At 40.3% G+C, this 21,404-nt stretch overlaps 1 protein-coding gene across 7 annotated transcripts in view; it reads left to right on the forward strand.

The window, feature by feature from the left end:
- Positions 1–831: 831 nt before the first annotated feature.
- LOC131251031 (probable aspartyl aminopeptidase) overlaps positions 832–21,404 on the forward strand; it is a 119,446-nt gene continuing 98,873 nt past the window's right edge. For 2 of the 7 annotated variants that reach the window (XM_058251527.1, XM_058251498.1), the window contains exons 1-2: positions 835–1,092; positions 12,910–12,994. In XM_058251527.1, the coding sequence (XP_058107510.1) occupies positions 937–1,092; positions 12,910–12,994 (241 nt within the window). In that variant the 5' untranslated portion in view covers positions 835–936. Of the gene's footprint in view, positions 1,093–9,558; positions 9,791–12,909; positions 12,995–21,404 lie in introns of all 7 variants that reach the window. The other 5 variants (XR_009173568.1, XM_058251509.1, XM_058251517.1 and 2 more) reach the window with 4 other exon arrangements.

The following is a 21,404-nucleotide window of genomic DNA, read 5'->3' on the forward strand; positions in this document are numbered from 1 at the left end:
TCCGTATTTAGTAGGGGCGTATTGTAGAGGGATTGAAATTCTGAGTACGCCGTAGATATTCTCCGAGATCTTCGGCTGAGATCTCAAAGAGACCCATGTTGCGGTGGTCTCCCAATATCTTTGGTTGGGATATTGGGTAAGGTCAATTGGAGTAAGGTTGGAACTTTTAAGGATGATGCCATTCCGACCTGGGGTTGCGCCGACCTGAGGTTATTATTCTTTCGTCGCTTTTGGGGTCATGTTGTGATGAGGCTATGCTGACTTGATAGCTTTATGAACGGCGGGCGAGGCCTAATTGACCTTAGGCTCCCCGACTTATCCTTGATGGTGGTCGAGGATCCAAGTTCGAGATGGTTCTTTAGTTGGAAGTGGTCTTAAACTGAGTTGGCCGTTTAATTGGGCTTGCTTAACCACTCCGACCTGACCTTTTATTGGCTGACCCATTTTTCCCATAACACCTATATTTTGGTCCACTTGAGATTTGGATCTACTTTATTGTTGGGATGATGCCTTAAAATGAGTTTTTAAAAAGGTTGGTTAGAGTAGATGTAAGGTAAATACATCACGGTGGACCCCATGGTCAAGAAATTCACCCACCTGGTGGATTTGCTGCGCCGAGAGAAAGGAGGGATTCTGTGTTTTAAAAAATGTCGAGCGCATGTTGGACTTGAGGGCTTTTGAATGGCCGAGTCCAAGCTTGGCCCCCGAATATGGCCCTCGGACTTGAAGTTAGCCCTCCAACTTTATACTTAGTCCAAGCCCAGCCCAAGGCGGGCCAAGCCTGAGAGCCCGCGTGCCAAGGCAGGCCTACTAGTATGCAATCCGCCCTCGTTGAGAGATGGGTCCATTTTCCGGTAATCACTCCTCAGCCGTATAATCTCTCCTCATCTCAGCTGCACATGAAATTCGAACAATTCGAAAAGAAAAGGTCCAAACATGGCACTGAATCGCCTTCAAATCTTCAAATCTTCTGCAATAGTCACCCCCTCCTCACTACCAAAATACCCTTTATCTGCCTCCTTCAACGCCAGACGCCTCCGCAAGATTTCTACCCTTCCTCTCTTTTGCTCCAAATCGGGTCCAGCTCTCGAGGTACGCTTCCAACTCACCCGACGCCGTTCGCGTGCCGCTCAATTCTAACATTAGCTAGGCAGGGTCGAGATCTGCAGCTCAGATTAAACCCGTGTCCTCCAGTGGCTCATGTTAGAGGGAATCGGAGGGATTTGTTAATTTTTTTGTTCGTTTGGTAGCAAGAATTGGAGAATCCAAATCCCCGTAAAGAGCTTTTTTTGAAGTCCCACCTCACAGCTATGATTTCAAATCCACTCGATTCTGAACGGAATGAGCCCACCTCGGAGCTCAATTCCACCGGATTTCAAATCCAAGTCGCCAAATGAGCCGACCTCAGGGCTCTTTCTCACTTTTGTTTTTGTTTTTTGTTTTTTGTGTTTTTTTGAAAAAAGCGAAAGCCCCAAAGACAATTACATCTAGCTACCACAAAGTTACTTGATCTGCCGTTCGACCAATTCAAATATGAGTTTGAGCTTTGTTGTTCGATACTCATTGAAGAAACTAGGTTCGTTAGGCTAGTTTCATTCACTTTTCACATTTGTAAAAAACAAAAAACCAAAGTGTGTATTTACGTTTCCAAAAAAAAAGTGTGTATTTATTAGCCAGATTGAGTGTAGACAGTGGGTCCCATCATCATCATCATCATTATTACTACTACTACAAATTATTATCATTTATGGGGATCAATATCTACACCCTCCCATTTTGGTATGGACACCCTTTATTTTCAAGTGGGACTCTTGACATTCTAATACCCGAAGTAGAAAAAAGGGTGTAGGATAAAAATTATGGTTGTATATCATTCCCCATCATTGTCATTTGTCGTTGTTGCCACCTAATGCAACCCGGATATCGACATTGAATCGCAAAGAAATGGACAAGAATTACCCTCACAAGAATATCCGAGTAGAGAGGGAGATATAACTTTATTAATATCAAACTTCTTCTTACAATGCTTAAGAAAAGAATTGCCACTTTGATAATTTTTAGAATTTACTAATTCCTACACCACCTCCCCTTTTATTAGACTCTTAAGTGAAAATATGTAATGAGAATCCCCCAACTAAGAGATTGATTTCAAATCAATCTAATCTACCTAATATGGTTACAACCTAATAATAGTAAAATCAAATATAGAAAATAATCCTAATTACATTTCTAAATCAGCACTATGTCTTCAATCACATTCCCCCTCACATCTTCTATTACATCTTTAAATAAACTCCCATATCTTCCAAAAATATTATATTGCAATCCTTGATTTAAGCTCCCAAATCTGCAAGTAAAACAGTCCACAACCAGCACATGTTGGGCCCTACGGTGGACTGTGGGCCTACGTCATTGTTATGCCCTACAGTGGGCCTAGGTGGGCGATGGGCATACATCAATTCTCCCCAGCTTTGAAAGAACTTGTCCTTGAATTGGAAACCAATCTCAACCTTTGGACTTATACTACCTGTACGACGAATCTTCTTCTTTAGTGGAAGCCAGTGGTGCAACCTTAAGCGTCGGCTCAACATAACTTTTGTTGGAGTCTATTGTAGATGATGTCTCTTTTGCTTGCGCTTTTGTGGGTGCCAACTTATCGTTGTAACTTTAAAATTCTTCATGGATCCTGCAACATTTGCCCTGCTTTTCGTGCCACTGTCATTTTTTGCAAATTTGCTTTTATTGCCTAGGACCCATTGATGTGTCTATAAATGTGATTGCCACTATCAGTGGATCCCTCAATTAATCCATTGGTGAATTCAAGTGTAGGTCCAACGGTAATGCATCGATCACTTCATATGTCAACTATTCCTTTGACTCTGTGGATCTCTTTGTCATTTCTGGAAATTCTACCTCAATTTTAGGTTTTCTATCACGTTCCAATAGTTGACAAATTCGATCATTGGTGTCTTTATAAGCCAGGGCCGCTCATTGTTGGTTAGGACCTTGGTGGGAACCTTCCCCTATGTGTCCACATGCTCCAATGTCGGTCTCCGGTCTCCACGCCAGAGCTCCCACACTTAATTAGTGAGACTGACTATTGAACATGTGAGTTGATCTACCCACTCTGTGAGTGTGTGGATCAAATGAATTACTTGCGCTAACTCTTCCAATGTCACTTCATTCAAAGCCATCAGGAGATGGTATAGAGTCAGTAGTTCCCAACGATCACCTCTTTGATACAAAAATGGTGCTACTTGGTTATCGAATCAATAAGATATCGACACCAAATTGCAAAGAAGTAGACAATAATTACACCCACAAAAATATTTGAGTAGAGTGGGAGAAATAACTTTATTAATATCAAATTTCTTCTTAAAATGCTTTAAGAAGAACTCACACTTAGAAAAAAATTGGAATTTACTACTTCCTACACCACCCATCCTTTTTATAGACTCTTACGTGAGGCTCTATGAGCCTTATGTCTTCAAATATAGAGCCTAATAATAGTAAAATTACATCTCTAAATATGTCAAAGCCTAGTAATAGTAAAAACAAATGTAGAAAATAATACTAATTACATCTCTAAATGAGCCCTATGTCTTCAATCACATCCCCCTCATATCTTCCATCACATCTTTAAATCAATCCCCATATCTTCTGTTACGAACTATATTTCAGCTCATTACAATGTTTTTAACTCTCTTTATTTTATTTTACATAAGTTTAGTTGTATGACATGTTGGGTATTTTTACTTTTGTTACCAATGGCATTATTGTAAATATTGCAAAGTTAGTAAAACTTAATACTGTGGGGGACGTCCCAACCGTAACCACTCTTCTTTCATTCATTCTCCTCTCTCTCTCTCTCTCTCTCTCTCTCTCTCTCTCTCTCTCCTTCCTTTCTTCCTTCTCATCCAAACGCACATGGTATCAGAGCTTATATGATCCAATTTTGATTCCTTTGTCATCTACCACTTCTCTCCTCTTTTCTTCTTTTCTTTTTATTTGAGGTTGAGATCTTAGATTGCTGGGGGGCTTTATCTATACAAATTTCTCATCCCACCCTATGGTGGGTTGTGTACTCTTGGTTTGTGAAGGTGTGTGTCGCCCTCTTTCACTTAAATCCATTGTAATGGATAAAAGTAGGTTATTGTCATGTGAGGCCAGATTTATGGTCCGTTTTGAAAAGTTTTTCTACATGTCGAGTGTGGGCATGACAAGTGTTGAAGAAGCAGTGTATGTGTCAAGATGTTGAGGCAAAAATTGGTGTCAAACCATTGTGTCCGTTGGTGTACATTGGATTCTAATATACTTGATAGGTAAGTTCAAATAAAATATTCTCCTCTTGGTTTATTTATTTCATCCCCTAAATTTGTGGATAAAAAGAATGAAGCCAAGTCAAGTATTCTGTCTTCATTCGAGTTGATGAACTTCTCGATTACATTGACCAAACTCAATGGATCGAATTACCTTCAATGGGTTACATAAGTGGGGGTATTTCTCACAGGAAAAGAAATTTGAAATATTTGACTTCCCCCGAACTTGAAGAAAGTTCTTCTGGATATGAAGATTGGGCAGCTGAGGATGCACAAATTATAGCTCTACTTTGGAATAATATGGAACCTTAGATTAACGCAAATTTTATATTTTCAAAAATTGCGAAGGAAGTATGAGAAAATCTGAGAGAAAGGTATTTGGGTGAAAAGAACTTAAAATATATCTATGAATTATTTTAAAACATATTTGCACTATAATAAGGAGATAAGAGGGTTGGAGAATACTATTCAACCTTGAGAGGCGTGTGGGAAGAATTAAATGTATATCAGCCCTTGACGATCGATTATGATACTATGTGACAACAGAGAGAGGAATTCCGTATTACTACATTCCTCTTTGGACTTCGTCCTAAGTTTGAGCCTATCTGTGTCCAAAATCTTGGAATTCCCTCTATTAATGAGGCATTTGCTCGGGTTCAACATGCAGTTAGTATACAGAGTTCGTTTCCTTCAGATCGTTCAACCCTTCTTTCTATGTTTGGTAGAGTCGAGGTCGTGGACATAGTGGCTGAGTTGGTGGCAGAGATTCAAAGGGACGAAGAAATAACTGGGTAGGTTGTAGTACAAACTTCAATAATAGCCATGGTCGTGACCGGGGTAACTGACAATGCACTCATTTTGATCTTATTAACCACATAGTTGATGTGTTGGGATCTTGTGGGCAAACCTACTTGGGCAAATCAAGTTCATTGTTCTGATGGCGGCACCAAAGGTTATGCTCCTAAGCCTATTTCCTTTGTTTCTGAGCTGAGTACCTTAGGTGAGACAATTACTTTATCAAAGGAGGAATATAGCATACTTTTGAAGGATCGTTCCACTCTCACATCATCATCCTCAACAACTTTTGCTTAGTTAGGTACAATATATCTTGCTTTGAGTGATAGCACCCCTAGGTCATTGATTTAGGTGCTTTTGAGCACATGACTGGTAAGTGGTAAACAAAATTCATTATCTTAATTAGTCAAATTGTCACCTATTTCTTCTGTCACTTTAGCTGACGGTACATCTACCCATGTGTCTGGGTTGGGTACTGTTTGTCCTACCCGTCACTTTCACTGATGTCAGTACTTTACATTTCTAAATTTCCTTTAAGTATATTATCAATGAGTAAATTGACCAAGTCTCTAAATTGTTGTCACATTTTATCCCTCTTATTGTCAATCTTAAGATCTAAAGACGGGGATGATAATTAATGGAGGGAGGTGAAGCAAAGGGACTCTACTATCTTGATCGTGGATTAACTGGAGTGGCTATGCAAGTAGAAGTCTCTCCACATCAATGGCATTCTAGCCTTAGTCACCTGTCTTTACGTAGTTTGAAAAGTCTAGTTCTATCATTATCACATGTTTTTGAGTTGCATCGTAAGGCTTGTGAGTTGAGCAAGCACCATAGAGTGTCTTTTCTTTCTTGCATTGACAAAAAAGAGTGATAAACCTTTTTTAGTAGATTCGGATATTTGGGGTCTAGTTCATTTTACTAGTTGTCAAGTACTTTGTTATATTTGTGGAAGAATAACTTGGTTATATTTGACGAAAGATAGATCAAAGGTGTTTTCCTGTTTTAAATAATTTCATTTGGAAACTCAGACAATTTAATTCTAAGGTGTGTGTTTTACATTATGATAATGCTAGGTAATATATATCCAATTATTTTAATTTATATCTTTCATCCCGCGATATCTTTCACTAAACATCATGCGCACACACACCACAACAAAAATATTTTGGAGTGATGCAGTTTAATTGTATGTTACTTGATAAATATGATGCCTTCATCTATCCTAGATGGAAAATCCCCTCTTTTTGTTTTGTGTTCTCAAATCCCTACATTTTCTATCCCTTCAAAAGTATTTGGTTGTGTTTTGTACATCAGCTTGATTATGTGTATGACAAGTTTGAACCTAGGGCAATCATGTGTATCTTTCTTGGGTATTCTCGTACTCAAAGAGGATACAAGTGTTAATCTTGCTTCCCGCAAAAGATGTGTCAGCTAGTGTTTAAATTATCGATGACAATATCAAATTGTTGCCGATATTTTTGGTATCGTTGGCTCGTTGATACCGAAAATCCATTTTTTGTGTCCCTTTCGGATATTGCCGAAATGTTGGCAATTTTTTCATTTTTTTTTTGATATCTTCAAAGTATCGTTGATAATATACTGATCCCACCTACCATGGGTGGGAACTGTAGCCAATTGCCACATTTTTTTCCCCAATAAAAAGGCGACTTTGCGTACGATTATTGGCGACAACATCGTTGAAATCTAATAAGAAAAAAAAAAGGAAAATACCTGTAATTTTCTCTTGGATCTGTTTGAGAAACGGAGTTTCAGCTCCTCGGAGAACTTTTGGAAGATCGTCTTGTGGATCCACAACTATTCCTCAAAAGGTACGTCACGAACCCTAAAAACCGATTTTTCGATGAAAATTCCTCTGAAGACTGCTTTTCTGGAAAGAATTGGAGTTAAAAAACATCTGAACTTGCTTTTAGGGTTGTGGAAATTGGGAGTTTTGTTTCCTTACGCAGGAAAAATCGACAAGGGGAGTAGATATTCGACGGAAATGGGTTTCTCTTTAAGTTGTGTTTTTTTTTTTTTTTAAAAATAAATTTAATGAGAGGCGTTGTGTTTTGGTTTTAAAGCGGAGAGGATTAGGTGTTACTCGGACTGGGGTGCAGATTGGGTACTACCCCCACCACAACCTAGCTAGAGACGGACGATCTCGTTAGGGGATATGTGGGACCCACCGTGATATATTTATTTTATCGGAGCCATCCATCCATATCGAAAGAACATTTTAGGGCATGAGCCCAAACAGGAGGCAAATCGAAGGCTCTAGTGGACCACACCACCAGAAGCAGTGGTGACAATGTCCCCCACCGTTGGAACCTTCCTAAGGCCCACTGTGATGTTTATTTGCCATCCAACCTATTCATACGGTCACATATACTAGGATGAAGATAAACATAAATATCACCTTGATCCAAAACTTTTGTGGGTTTTCAGTAGTAGGCATTTAATCTCCATTGTTTCTTGTGGTGTGGTCCATGACTCCACGTGAGCATTCGATTTGCCTAATTTTTGGGCTCATCACCTAAATTGATTTTTCAAAATGGATGGACAGTGTGGATAAAACAAATACATCTCGATGGGCCCCACATAACCCCTTACTGGATTGTCCCCCACATAACCCCTTACTGGATTGTCCATCTCTAGATAGGTCCTGGTGGGGGTAGTACCCAATCCCCACCCGTATTACTCGGCCAACACCATAGTGGGTGTTCCCTTTACCGTGTGGGGTCTACTTTGATGAATTTTTTGTATATCCACACCATCCATTTTTATAGCTCATTTTATGACGTGATCCAAAAATATTAATTAGATCCAAATCTTAGGTGGACGTGGACCACACCACTACAAACAATGGTGAATGACCATTAAAAACATTTTGTGGGCCATAAAATTTTTGCATCAAGCTGATGTATGTATTTTCCCTCCATCCAGGTCTGGTTGACCTTACCAATGGGTTGGATGGCAAATAAACATTACAGTGGGCCATAGGAAGTTCTTAGTGGTGAGTGTTCAATCACTACTCTTTCCTATGGTTTGGTCCATCTAAGATTTGGATTTGCTTAATGTTTGGGACCAAGTCTTAAAATGGGATGTTAGGGGGCTCTATGGGGCCCACCGTGATGTATTGTTTTATCCACGTCGTCCATCCATTTTAACAAAACATTTTAGAGCATGAGCTAAAAAAAAAGGCAAATCTAAGGCTCAAGTGGACCACACGATAGGAACTAGTGGGGATTGAACGCATACCGTTGAAAATGTCTTAGGGGTCATAAAAGTTTTTAATCAAGCTAATATTTATGTTTTCCCTTCATCTAGGTCCACGAGACCTTATGAACAGTTTGTATGGCAAATAAACATGACGTTGGGCCCTAGGAAGGTTTCAACGGTGAGTGTTATTGTCACCATGACTTCCTATGGTGTGGTTCACTTAAGCCTTAGATTTGCCTCCCTTTTGGGCTCATGCCATAAAATGACCTATCAAAATGGATGGACAGTGTGGATAAAACACATACATTATCCTAGGCCCCACAAAGTCCATGATAGGGCTGTCCGTCTCTAGCTAGGTCGTGGTGGGGGTAGCACCCAATCCGCTCCCCTACAATAATAGGCGCAGCTTCTGTGGATCCCTGGATCCACCGATGGGATCCTTGACTGTGGGGCCCATTGTGATATATGTGCCTTATATCCACGCCATCCATCCAATTTGAAAACTCATTTTAGGGCATGATCCTAAAAATGAAGCAGTTCTAAATCTCAAGTGGACCATAATACAGGAAATAGTGGTAATTAACCATTAAAACTTCTTGTGGCCCACACAAGTTTTGGATCAAGCTGGCATTTGTGTGGTCTCTTCATCTAGGTCTTTGTGACCTTATCAACAAGTTGGATAGCAAATAAACATTCCGATGGCCCCCATGGAGTTTTTTATGGTGGGGATTCAATCACAACTGTTTCTTGTAGTATGGTCCACCTAAGATTTCTATATGCTTCATTTGTGGATCATGACCGAAAATGAGCTTTCACATGTCTTAATTATTGTATGCTAGCTGCATTTGTATTATATAAACTCGTTTTGTAATTGGAGTGATTTCTTACGACAACGCATGCTTTTTGGGTCCCATTAAATGAAAACTTATTTTGTAATGCTTTCTTTTTGCAATTTTTTTTAAAATTTTATTATTTTATTTTTTTAATTCCTAAATATGCAAATATGTTTTTTTAGGCATCTCCTAAAGTGTCACCGAAAAATTCCACCGTTTCCCCTATGTTTCACCCTTTCCCCTTGCATTTTTGGTTATCGGCATTATTATCGGCAATAATGATAATTTATCTTTATCTCCAACCAGCGAAACTTGTAGTGATACTGACAACTCGAACATTGGTGTCAGCCGATGTCACATTTTTCGAACAAGATTTGTATTTCTTGAAGGGAAGAAAGTCTTTATAACTTGAAGAGAATCCCACTACTATTCTTCCTGTTGTACCGATATTTCTACTGGTGTTGGAGAGATACCTGTGCAACATACAGATAAACCTTTATAGGTTTACTCAAGACGTTCCAAGCATAGAGAGGGAGTTCCTTCAAGCATGCCTTCTACCAATCCTCCTGATTTGTCAGCAAATCCTCACCCTTTAGTCCCTCTTTACATCTCCTAATGAAGGTAATTTACCTATATTGCTCTTTGTAAGGGAACATGTTCTTGTAGTCAACATCATGTTTCTAACTTTGTTTCATTTACTAGTTTATTTCCTTCATTTTGTCAGTTTGCCTTGTCGTTGTTGTCTGTGTCTAATCTTTGTTCTTTCCAGGAGGCTCTAAAGTGTGAAAGGTGGAAATGAGCAATGGAAGAAGAACCAAAAAATCATTTTTGTGTCATGCCCGGAAGGGGTTTTACAAGATTAAACAGGTTCCTCAATGGTCACACAAATTGACTGACCATTTGGAAGAACAGGAGGAAGAATCGACCTACACTTCGTCGAAGACTCAAAATCAAACTTGGATATTAGTTGATCTCCCTGTTGGAAAGCATGCTATGGGATGTGGATGGGTATATACAGTGAAGCATAATCTTGATGGTTCAGTTGATCGATTAAAAATATGGTTGGTTGCGAAGGGACGCGGATTTCCTGCGAAAGCCTTTCGCAGGAAGTTCCTGCGCAAGGATTCAGCGTGGGGCCCACTTAGATTTTGTGAGAAATCCTACCCCTCTATCCGTTTTTGAAGCTCATTTTATGAAGCGAGACAAAAAATGAGGAGGATCAAAAACTCAAGTGGGCCACATGAGAGGAAACATTGGAGATTTAGTGACCACCGTTGAAACATTTATACGGCCATAAAAGTTTTGTAACGGTTTAATTTTTCTGGTTTTTTCACTTTATCTGAGTGAAAATGACCTTATAAACGGTTTAGATGGCATATAAATAGCAAGGTGGAGCCTAGGAAGGTTTCAACAGTAGGCATTCCTTTCCCAACTGTTTCATTTCCTATGGCCCACTTGAGTTTTGGATCCTCCTCATATTTGGTAGCATGTGTTAAAATGAGGTAGAAAAACGGATGGACGGTTTTGATTTCTCACCAACATCGCAGTAGGCCCCACCCAGAATCCTTGTGCAGGTTCGCAGGAAATCCGCGTCCGTTGCGAAGGGATATTCTCAGACTTTAGGAGTTGATTACTCAAATTCTCTCTAGTTGCGAAGCTCAATTTCGGATGTGTGATTGTATCTATTTCTACGAAATTGGACTGGTCTCTACATTAACTTGATATGAAAAATGCATTTCTTCATAGCAATTTGGTTGAAGAAGTATATATGGAGCAACCACCTAGATTTGTTGCTCAAGGTCAGTTTGATCAGGTACGTCCCCTTAAAAAATTAAACTATGGTTTGAAACAACCTCCAAGAGCTTGGTTCGACAAATTTAGTAAAGTGGTGCTTGAATTTGGGATGAAATGTAGCTAGGCAAATCATTCCGTGTTTGTAAGGAAGAGTGAGGCAGGTACTATCGTGTTAGTTGTGTATGTGGACAATATTGTTATCACGGGTAGTGACTGTATAAGAATTGAAAAGTTGAAGGGTTTCTTGTGAAAACACTTTTATACAAAGGACTTGCCTTCGATACTTCTTAGGCATTGAAGTTGTAAGGTCCAAGTTGGGAATTAACTTGTCACAACGAAAATCTGTGATGGATCTATTGGGGGAGACGAGTCTTCTAGGAACTAAGCCAATTGAAAGTCCTATGGATATAAGTCAGAACTTGAGTGGATCAAGGAGAATTGTTTAATGATCCAATTCCAACCAGATACCGCCATTCGGTGGGAAAATTAATCTATTTAACCATCACTTGACCCAATATCACATATCTAGTAAGTGTCGTTAGCCAGTTCATGTAAGCTCCTCAAACTCCTCATATGGAGGCGGTGTTTTGTATCCTCAAGTATTTGAAGGCAACGCTTGGTCATGGTATCCTTTATAAGAGGAATGGTCATCACCGTGTAGAATGATATTCAGATGCAAATTGGGCGGGCTCATCATAACTCATAAGCAGTCAACTACTAGCTACTGTACTTCTGTAGGTGGTAACCTTGTAACTTGGAAGAGTAAAAACAAACTGTGGTGGCTTGTGTAAGTGTTGAAACAGAGTATAGAGCTTTGGTTCATGAAACATGTGAACTCATGTGGCTGAAGGTATTAATGGGTGAGTTGGATTTGTGGTGGATACTCCTATGAAGCTGTACTGCGATAATCAAGCAGCTTCCCACATAGTTAATAATCCAGTTTATCATGAAAGAACCAAGCATATTGAGGTCGATTGTCACTTTATTAAGGAGAAGGTTACCAGCAAGGAAATTTTATGACATTTGTCAAATCACAAGATCAATTGGCAGATTTGTTTACTAAAGTTCTTAGTCGTCCTCTCCTGGAGTGCATCACTATCGAGTTGGGCATTTAGTGATATATATGCTCTAGCTTGAGGGGGAGTGTTACAAACCATATCTCAGACCATTACTATGTGTTTAGCTCTCTTTACCTAGCCTATTTTACATAAGTTTAGTTGTAGGATATGTTGGGTATTTTTACTTTTGTTACTAGCGGCATTTTTGTAAATATTTCATTGTCAATAAAAACGTAAGAGAGTGGGGGTTGTCCCAACCCTATCCACTCATCTTCCCTTCATTCCTCTCTCTCTCTCTCTCTCTCTCTCTCTCTCTCTCTCTCTCTCTCCCCTTCCTTTCTTCATTCTCATCCAAACAAACATCTTCCAAAAATGGTAAACTGCAATATTTGATTTAAGCTCCCAAATCTATAAATAAACAGTAAAAGAATCAGCACATGTTGGGCCCTATAGGGGGCTGTGGGCCGATGTTATTATTGGGCCCTACAGTGGGCTAGGTGGGCCATAGGCCTGCATCATCACTGCACGAATTAAATGGGCATAGTGCAAACAAAGTTTGGGTTGCATGTATCTCCCACCATTTAGAGATGGTTAGTGGGAATACGTCATGCATTTCAAAAACTCATTTTAAAATGTGTTAAGCTTCCCGCTTTCAATGGTGAGAGATATTTGCGCACTGCATGATCCTTGGCACACACTATGCACGCTGAATCTTTCTCATTGTTTTGTTGTTGTTACAAAGACATTGATGTGGACCATGTTATCCTCTGAAACCTTTGACCAATTCAAAGTAATTTCCAAAGAGTAATTCAATTCCTGTCAGAAAATTTAATCACTTTGGAATTTGGCATAGTTATCAACTCATTTTAGTCTTTCTTCTTGTAACAGGTCTCAGATACTGCAGAAAGTCCATCAATAGTCAATGATTTGCTGGATTATCTGAATGAATCATGGACACATTTTCATGCTACAGGTAATGTGTTTTTCTTTTCTTCTTTTGAGTACATATTTTCTTCTTGTTGTAGAATAGTGAAGGTGCTAGAATTATTCTTGACGTTGTCATGGTTGCGATCTCTTTGTATTCTGTAACTGGGTTGCACCTTATAATTTACTAAGTTCTAGTGTTGTTTCATGTCGTATTCATTGGACTCTTGTTTTGCACTTCACATCATGTAGAATGAAACGAGTTGTGGAAAACACTTATATCATCTTCTTTTGTTGTGTTTGGACCCACAACTGAATGGTATTGGAATTGTTTGTTCACTGAAAAGGAAAAGACCAAACTGTTATGATGTTTCCTAGCATTCATGGTAAGAGAGCTGCCCTAATATTGCTATTGGATTCCTTTCAAGTCCAACTTGATGTAATGGCATTGCAATTTGGATCAATTCCAACGTGAGAGTGATGTGACTGCAATTTGGAACCTAGTTTCACAAATTAAACGCTGAGGGAGGTAATTACCAGTTACTCACCAAAAAGAAGAAGAGAAGAACAGCAATCCTTGCAATTATTTGAATTGTGCATCAAATGTTGTTGTCATGTATCTACATGTAGTATGTTGATTTGCCACAAGAAGCCTATAAAACTAGACGAGACCTGAGGACTGTGGGTGACTGTCTCGATTCTGAAATTTGTCCGTGTTGCATTGCATGAAATATCCAAGAACTAAAATATGAAAATAGAAATTAGCTGGTGGAACATTTAGGATATCATCATCATCTAAGCCTTATCACTAATTACATTCATGTTTGTCACTAATAACTAAGGTTTTAGTATGCACACGATGTATAATGGCCCATTGAGTTAGCTACTATTTTGACATTAAATACGGTCATGGATTAGTGTACAAAAGGCCAGGATGTAGCTTGGAATTTCAATTAGCACAGGAAATGATCAAGAGTGTGGCAACACTTTACATTTCCATACTAATTGTTTTGAAAAATCATGCACAATCGTGATCTCCACAAAAAGCATTATCGGATTTGTAATAGCATGTCTTTGGTTTGATTCAAAAGATCAAAACCGTGTTGATTATGAAATGATGATTTTAAATGGAAAATCTTATTTTTCTTGTTTACAGAACCGAGAACCCGAAGATTGGAACACCGGAAAATAGGTGGGGCAATCAAGTCCCCTGGGTTGAAAGTCTCTAGAGCATAAGAAGTGGGGCAGCTTAGACTCTTGGGTTGAAAGTCTCTAAACCCCAAATTGGTACCATTTAAACCCCCATTGATTGAGGCCGGTTGGGTGAGCACAGTGGAAAGTGCAACAGACCAGCTGCGCAGGTTGGGTGGAGTAGTAGTCTAATTAGCTAACATATGAATCGATCCCCTCATTGATTGAGGCTGGGTGGGTGAACACATCTAGAGGCAACATACCACCCAGTATAGGCGGAGTGTGGTGTTAAGATAGTTGAGGCCAATTGTAGTAAAGTGGTGTTGGTGTTCAATAAAAACAGTCGTATTGATTGTTGTGGCGAACCCTTGGTGCATTGTAACATTCATTCATGCATCGGTTTATTTAACTTCTTTCATATGCATTTTTTAAAAAAAAATCTCTTTCATCTGTATTTACTGTTGTTTTTCGAAAAAGGTAAGTAGAAATTTACTCATTGGGCTTTGTAGCTCACCCTGTTGGAATTTTAATTTCAAGACGAAGACACTGTTAGAAGTAAACAAGAATGGATGTGATTTCTTTAAATAATTCTCTTCATTAGCTGAATAAATATTGTATTGGATTTTGAAACTCTTATAATAACTGTGAAAGTGTGATTGGTCAATTCTCCACTTGGTGGAATGAAATAACCTCTTTAATTGTTGTGTTGAATGATGATGCTTGTACCCTTAGAATTATGGGAATGGAAACCTAAAATACTTATTCCCACCATTGGCATGGTATCAGGGTTGAGTATACCTGGGTGCCGGGTTCAGGGCGTGACAAGGTTACTGGTCCAAGGGAAATCTACAAATAGACGAGCTAGAAATGGTGACCCCGCTGGCAATCGAACGTCGGGGGGTGGTCAGAGATGAAGCAACCTTGGCTTTGAAGGATGCTGGCAGGCGGGGTAAGTGCAATTAGTAATTCGAGTCAGGAATAAAATACCTAAATGACTACGACTCAAGGTATGAAATGTATAAAAATGTTTACAGTGGAAATAACATGACTAGTGGGAGTAACGTTTGGCGATAGGCCAGAGGACTATGTGGCCCTATTTGAGTTTGTAGAAGAAAGGGTTAGGCACTTAGGCTACCTGCCTAGTAGGGCAGAAATGGCTTAGATATCAACACTGGTAGAGACTTGGCAAGGGACATAGGATTAGCAAGTTCTTGATGAAGGTATTAAGTTGGAACGTTAGGGGCCTGGGGTGTCTGCAGAAGTGAGGTCAGATAAAAAATATGTGCAAAAGGTTTAATGTGAAGATCACAACGTTCTAGGAAATCAAGATGCAAGGGATATATCAGGAAATTGTCAATTCACTAGGGTGGGAGAAGAATAAAGAATGGGAAGTTTTGGAAGCCTTAGGTTCAACAAGATGGATTCTAGTAGTGTGGGATACAAATATTTGGAGTAAAGAGGATTATCGGAGGGGGAAATACTCATTATCCCTGGTATTTAAAGAAGCATCCTCAGGTTTCAAATGGGTGTTTTCAACAGTTTATGGGCCGTGCTGATTGAGACTTTGTGCTGAATTTCGGGAAGAGCTGAATTCATGCAAGAATAGATGGTGCTTGCCATGGTGTGTTGGTGGTGACTTCAATGTAGTTAGATTGTTCATGAAAAATTGAATAGGGGTTGAATAACCACTACTATGCGTAATTTTTTTGACTGGATTCTAAGAAATGATATTGTTGACCTTCCTATGGGTGAAGTTAAATTCACATGGTCAAATGGTCAAGCTAAAGCGATTAAATCAAAATTAGTTTGGTTCCATCTCTAGATTAGGTGGAGAAACTGCCTTGATTCATCAGAGAGGCTTGCCTAAGTTGGTCTCAGACCATTGTCCAATATTGTTAGAGATAGATGAGGAAGATTGGGGTCCCCGCCCTTTTAGATTCGAGCCCTCTTGGCTAGAAATAGAAGGCTTTGCAGGAAGGTGTCTGAGCGGTGGTCCTCTTTCTCAATTTAGGGGGCAACATGATTGTGCTATTTCAGAAGTTAAATTTGTTGAAAAAAGAAATCTGTAAATGTAAGAAAGAGGAATTAGGAGGCTGATAGGAGTAGACCCCAAAAGTTCTGCAAGAAATTCAGAATCCCGATGTAAAAGAAGAGTCATAAGTCCTATCAGAAGAGGAGAGAGCATGTTGAGAAGTTCATCGGGCAAAATACAATGCGAGATTGTGAGAGGATGAAATTAAATGGTGTCAACGATTGTGGGCCGTTTGGTTGAAAGAGGGTGATCAAAACACAAATTTTTTCATGCTATGGTGAGCGCTAGGGCAGGTGTTAACAAAATAAAATCCATAAATTCATGATCAAGGGGGAAAGAATTGAGGGTAAGGCTAACATATGTTCTTCCATAGTTAATTTCTATAGAAAGTTGCTATCGCGAGAGCATTGGAATAGGCCTCTTCTTGATAATCTGTCTTTTGACCCTATTTCATCACTAGCGGCGGAATCATTGGAAAAGGCATTTTCTGAGGAAGAAGTTAAATTAGTAGTGGAGGATTTGGGTAGTGATAAAACGCCAGGGCCAGATGGCTTTCCGATTGTATTCTATCGGAAGTTTTGGGGGTTGGTCAGGAGGGATGTGCTTGTGTTTATTATTGAATTCTATGAGAAATGATACATAGCATTGGAGCTAGGGGCCACATTCATAGCAATTATTCTTTAAAAAAAAGGTACCGGAAGCCATAGAGACTTTAGACCCATCAGCTTATGGGTGGCCCTTACAAGATCTTGGCCAAGATGCTTGCTTCTAGAATCCGAGCTATGTTGGGAGAAGCAATTTCAGAATCACAAGGGGCTTTTGTAAAAGGAAGACAATGGACAACATTTTGGTGGTGAACGAGTGTATAGATGCTTGCAATAGAAAAGGGTTGAAAGGTTTGGTTTGCAAATTGGACATAGAAAAAACTTACGATCATGTCGATTGGGACTTCCTGGATTATATGTTAGCAAGGTTGGGATGCGGGGCTAAATGGTGAGCTTGGATGCAAGAATGTGTGAAGTCGGCAAAATTTTCAGTTATGGTGAATGGCTCTCTGAATTGTTTATTCCCAATGTCGAGAGGCCTACGTCAAAGGGATCCTCTTATATCTCCATATTTATTTGTTGTTATCATGGAGGCCTTGAGCAGACTGATAGGCTGAGGGGTGGAGATGGGGCTCATGAAAGGAGTTAAAAGTGGATAATTCAGACTTCTAGGTTTCTCATATGCTGTATGTGGATGATTCCTTGTTATTTTGGAAGGCAAGTTGTCCTAGTGTTGAAAATCTTCGAGCAATCATATGTCGGCTTTGAGACAATTTCGGGTTTGAATGTTAATATTAGTAAGAGCGAAATTTTGGGAGTGAGAATTCCGAAGGACGAAACGAAGATATATGCTTTCAAATTTGGGTGTAGGGAGGGTGCTTTTCCTACATACCTAGGTCTCCCGCTATGTATTGGAAAACTGGTTAAACATCTATGGGACAAAGTGATCGAAAGGTTTGAAAGAAGACCATCTCAATGGAAAACTCGACACTTGTCTTTGGGCGGGAAAAAAACTTTGATCAAGATGGCTATGTCTAATCTTCTGGTTTATATATATCGTTATTCAAACGCCTAAAGTTAGTTTTGAACAATTTGGGAAAACTAAGGAGGGATTTTTTGTGTAAAGGAGCAAAAGATAAACATAAATTTCATCTTATTAAATGGGAAGAAGTATGTATGCCCTAAGATGAAGGGGGTGTGGGATTTTGGAAGTTGGAGGATATGAATTTAGCGTTGCTAGGGAAATGGGTTTGGAGGTTTGAGGGTAGAAGTAGATTCTCATTGGAAAGAGGTGATTGTAGGAAATATGGGGTGGAAGATAGGGGGTGGTGGATTAGGTCGTCATTGTTGTATAGATCATCACATCTATTGAAGTCGGTGGCATTAGTAAAACACAAAGTCTGGGAAGGGGTTGGGTTTCTGTTGGGGAACGAGAAGAATATCGGATTTTGGGAAGATAAATGGGCAGTAGGGCGTAAATTGAGGGATCTATTTCCATATTTGGCGGGAATTTCTCTTGAGGTGGATCTCAGGGTGGCGAGCCACTCGAAGGGGAAGCTTCGATTGGGTAACGAGCCGAATAGATAACACATGGATGAAGTAAAAAAAGAACCTCTACCTCTTCCCTTGGCTAGCCATTTAGCCGGCCCCGGAGATAGAAATGCTATTACGCTATGCTCCATAGCCGCCTTCTTGAAATTGTTTTTCCTTTATAGGAGAGGAAGTAGTATAGGCCCCACCATGTATAAGGAATTTGGTGGATGAAGAAATCTCAGAATTTATCAGTTTGCTCTATATGCTTTCTAAGGTATCTCTGGTTATATTAGAACTGGAGATGGTATGGTCAAAAGGAAAATCTGGTAAGTTCTTGGTGAAATCTTTCTATATGTTTGTAAGTGGGGAGGCTTCTTCGGTTGGGGTTTGTTCGACGTCGTTTATTTGGCGATATGGGGCTCCTCCAAAGGTGACGGTGTTCGCATGGCTAGTGGGGAGGAAGAAAGTGCTTACATTGGATAACCTCCGCAGAAGGAATATGATCCTGCCGAATGTATGTCTCTTATGCTTTTGAGCTGAGGAAATGATGGATCATCTGTTGGAGCACAAAAAATCAAGACTTGCGCAAGATGGCTGTGTTGCGCGATCGCGCAACGAAGATGGATTGCGTGATCGCGCAATTGAAGACGGAGTGCTGGGAAGCAGGCCAAGCACAAGCTTGACCCAATCACATGAAAAGAGTAATTGTGTTGCCGCGCAATAGAGATGCGTTGTGCGATCGTGCAATAAGACCTCTATGCGTGAATCTGAGGTTTTGCACGTGTGGAGGCCTATAAATACCCTATTTCCCTCTCATTTAAGCACGAGGGAAAGAAGCATCAGGGAGATCAGAGAGATCAGAGAGAGATTTTTGGAAGCTTTCGGGATCACGAGGTTCAGAGTTCAGGTATCCTGCGAATCGAAGCATGGGAGAAGGGGAGAAAGAAGATGCAGGGAGCCAGCCTGTTGCGCGACCGCACAATAGAGGTCCCAAGCGACGTATATGCTATGAACACAGATTCGTCTTGGATTATGAATTCTATATGCGTCTTGTGTATGCCGACGTGAAATGAGGGTTCTAAACCCGCACAAGTATTCTGTCATTATGACAGATTCTTTACAAGCCAAAATGCTACTGAAATCTTCTGATAAATTACTTTCAATTACATTAATCAAATGGATTTTGTTTCAGAATCAAAGGCAATGTGAGGGATGTAATAAGAATTCAAATTAATGAAATAAAGTAATGATGATTATTCTTTGATTGAATTTCTTTCGTTATCATTATTGAATATAGATATTCCAATCTTCGACACATGTTTTTGATCGAAACAAAATGGCGTCTCTACTGGGGGATCAAACCTAGAGTCTCTGGTTGGAATATCTATGTTTAATACTAATGATATAACAATTAAAGAACACTTGTCATCAAATGGTGCCAAAATGGCAACTCTCGACAGGAACTTCCCCAACTCATCTTTAAAACAAAGTACAGTTCGATTCAATCTGAATAACTAATAGTATGTTTTGGAATTCAGATACTTCGTTCTTACATAATCACGATGGCTTCTCTTCCGATCAACATAGTCGTTTATTTCACACCGGATTCATTGTGGATTATGTTGGCAATGTTCAATCGTTGTCTACAAAGGTATCAGGGAAAGCTGGGTCAACTGTTACCAGAAACAGATGACAACAGGTAATGTTTGGGGTGATCTCCGCCTCACCGACAACGTAAAAGGACGATTGAGAATGCACAGTGGTGACGTCTAGGAGACGGAAGACTCGATCCCTTCCAACGAGAGGCCTAATTCCGTTGCAGACAGTAAGAGGGCCGATTACATGCAACATTGCGAGACACAATCCTGCAATAGCTCCGTCCCCGGTCTATCTCGGAGAGGCCGAAGTATCTCTCTTTTCCCTGTGTGACTTTCCTACCCTATTGGTCGTAGCTTCACCGCAGACCTAGAAGGAGGGGGGAAACCGTCTCGACAAATAGGCCATCTTCCTCTAGGTCTGTTGTGATGACTTCGCCACAAGTATCGACACGAGGCACGTCCCATTTGGGATCGATAAAGTCCCGAGGATCACAGGAGGACCTTATCGAGTTGAGCGGCGGGTCATTTTCTCTAAGCTCCCCTATAACAACCTATTCTTTCTCCCATTCAGCATCAAGGCAATCAAGGAGTGGGAAGGCAACTGTTTTCATGGCAAGAACTAGTCAAACCTACTGTCCATGGATGAGCGTTTAGCCGAGATGGCAAGCACGCAGACAATATTAATGGAAGAATGCAGAAACCTTAAAGAGGCGTTAGCGACGTTAACCCACAAAGTAGCTCAGGTTATTGCCCCTCTGATGATGGTTGCCGCAAATGGCAAAGAACAAGTAGAAGGGTCGCAACCACAGAGGGCAGGGTCGCACGCATTAGTACCCTCCACTTGCACTGTGACCCTAGATGAAGTCCGACAGGTAGCGGCCAAAGCTGTCTATATGGAAAGAGATAGAGAGCATAGAGGAAGATTCTGGTTTCGAACGCGATACCCCCGTGAGATTGAAGATGTACCATTCTCGGTGAACTTCAAATATCTGGACTTCTAGAAGTTTAATGGAGACGGGTCGCCGGAGGAACACCTGATGCAGTTCATCACTACCATGGGGAATTTCTCTACAATTCCGCAGTACTGTTTGTAGGCGTTTGGGTCGTCCTTGATAGGAACGACTTTTAGATGGTATTCAAATCTGGCTCCAAAATCCATACGTACGTGGGATTAGATGCAAGATGCCTTCATGGCAAACTTTTGCTCATCCGATAGAGATGTTAGCCTAATTGAATTAGCTTCCGTCCGGCAACGGGAAGGTAAGCCAATCAAAAAGTTCATTGACCGATGGAAAACCTTGGGAGCATCATGTCGACAACTCACAGGGGAGTCAGAACAAGTGAAGATGTGTCTAAATTCCGTGGAACTAGGGGTTGCATTTGGCTTGACGAGTGCTGACATACGGACTTTTCGTGACCTTGCCACTAAAGCCCACACTCTCGAAGCCATGACCAGAAAAAGCCCCGCCTTTCAGACAAAGACGACAAGCCGGGGCTTGAGTAAGATGTCAACAAATGTCGCCGATAGAGAAAGAAAGAGAGAAGACCCCCAAAGTAGGC

This window comes from Magnolia sinica, chromosome 1 (genome assembly GCF_029962835.1).
Source record: "Magnolia sinica isolate HGM2019 chromosome 1, MsV1, whole genome shotgun sequence".
NCBI classification, from domain to species: Eukaryota; Viridiplantae; Streptophyta; class Magnoliopsida; order Magnoliales; family Magnoliaceae; genus Magnolia; species Magnolia sinica.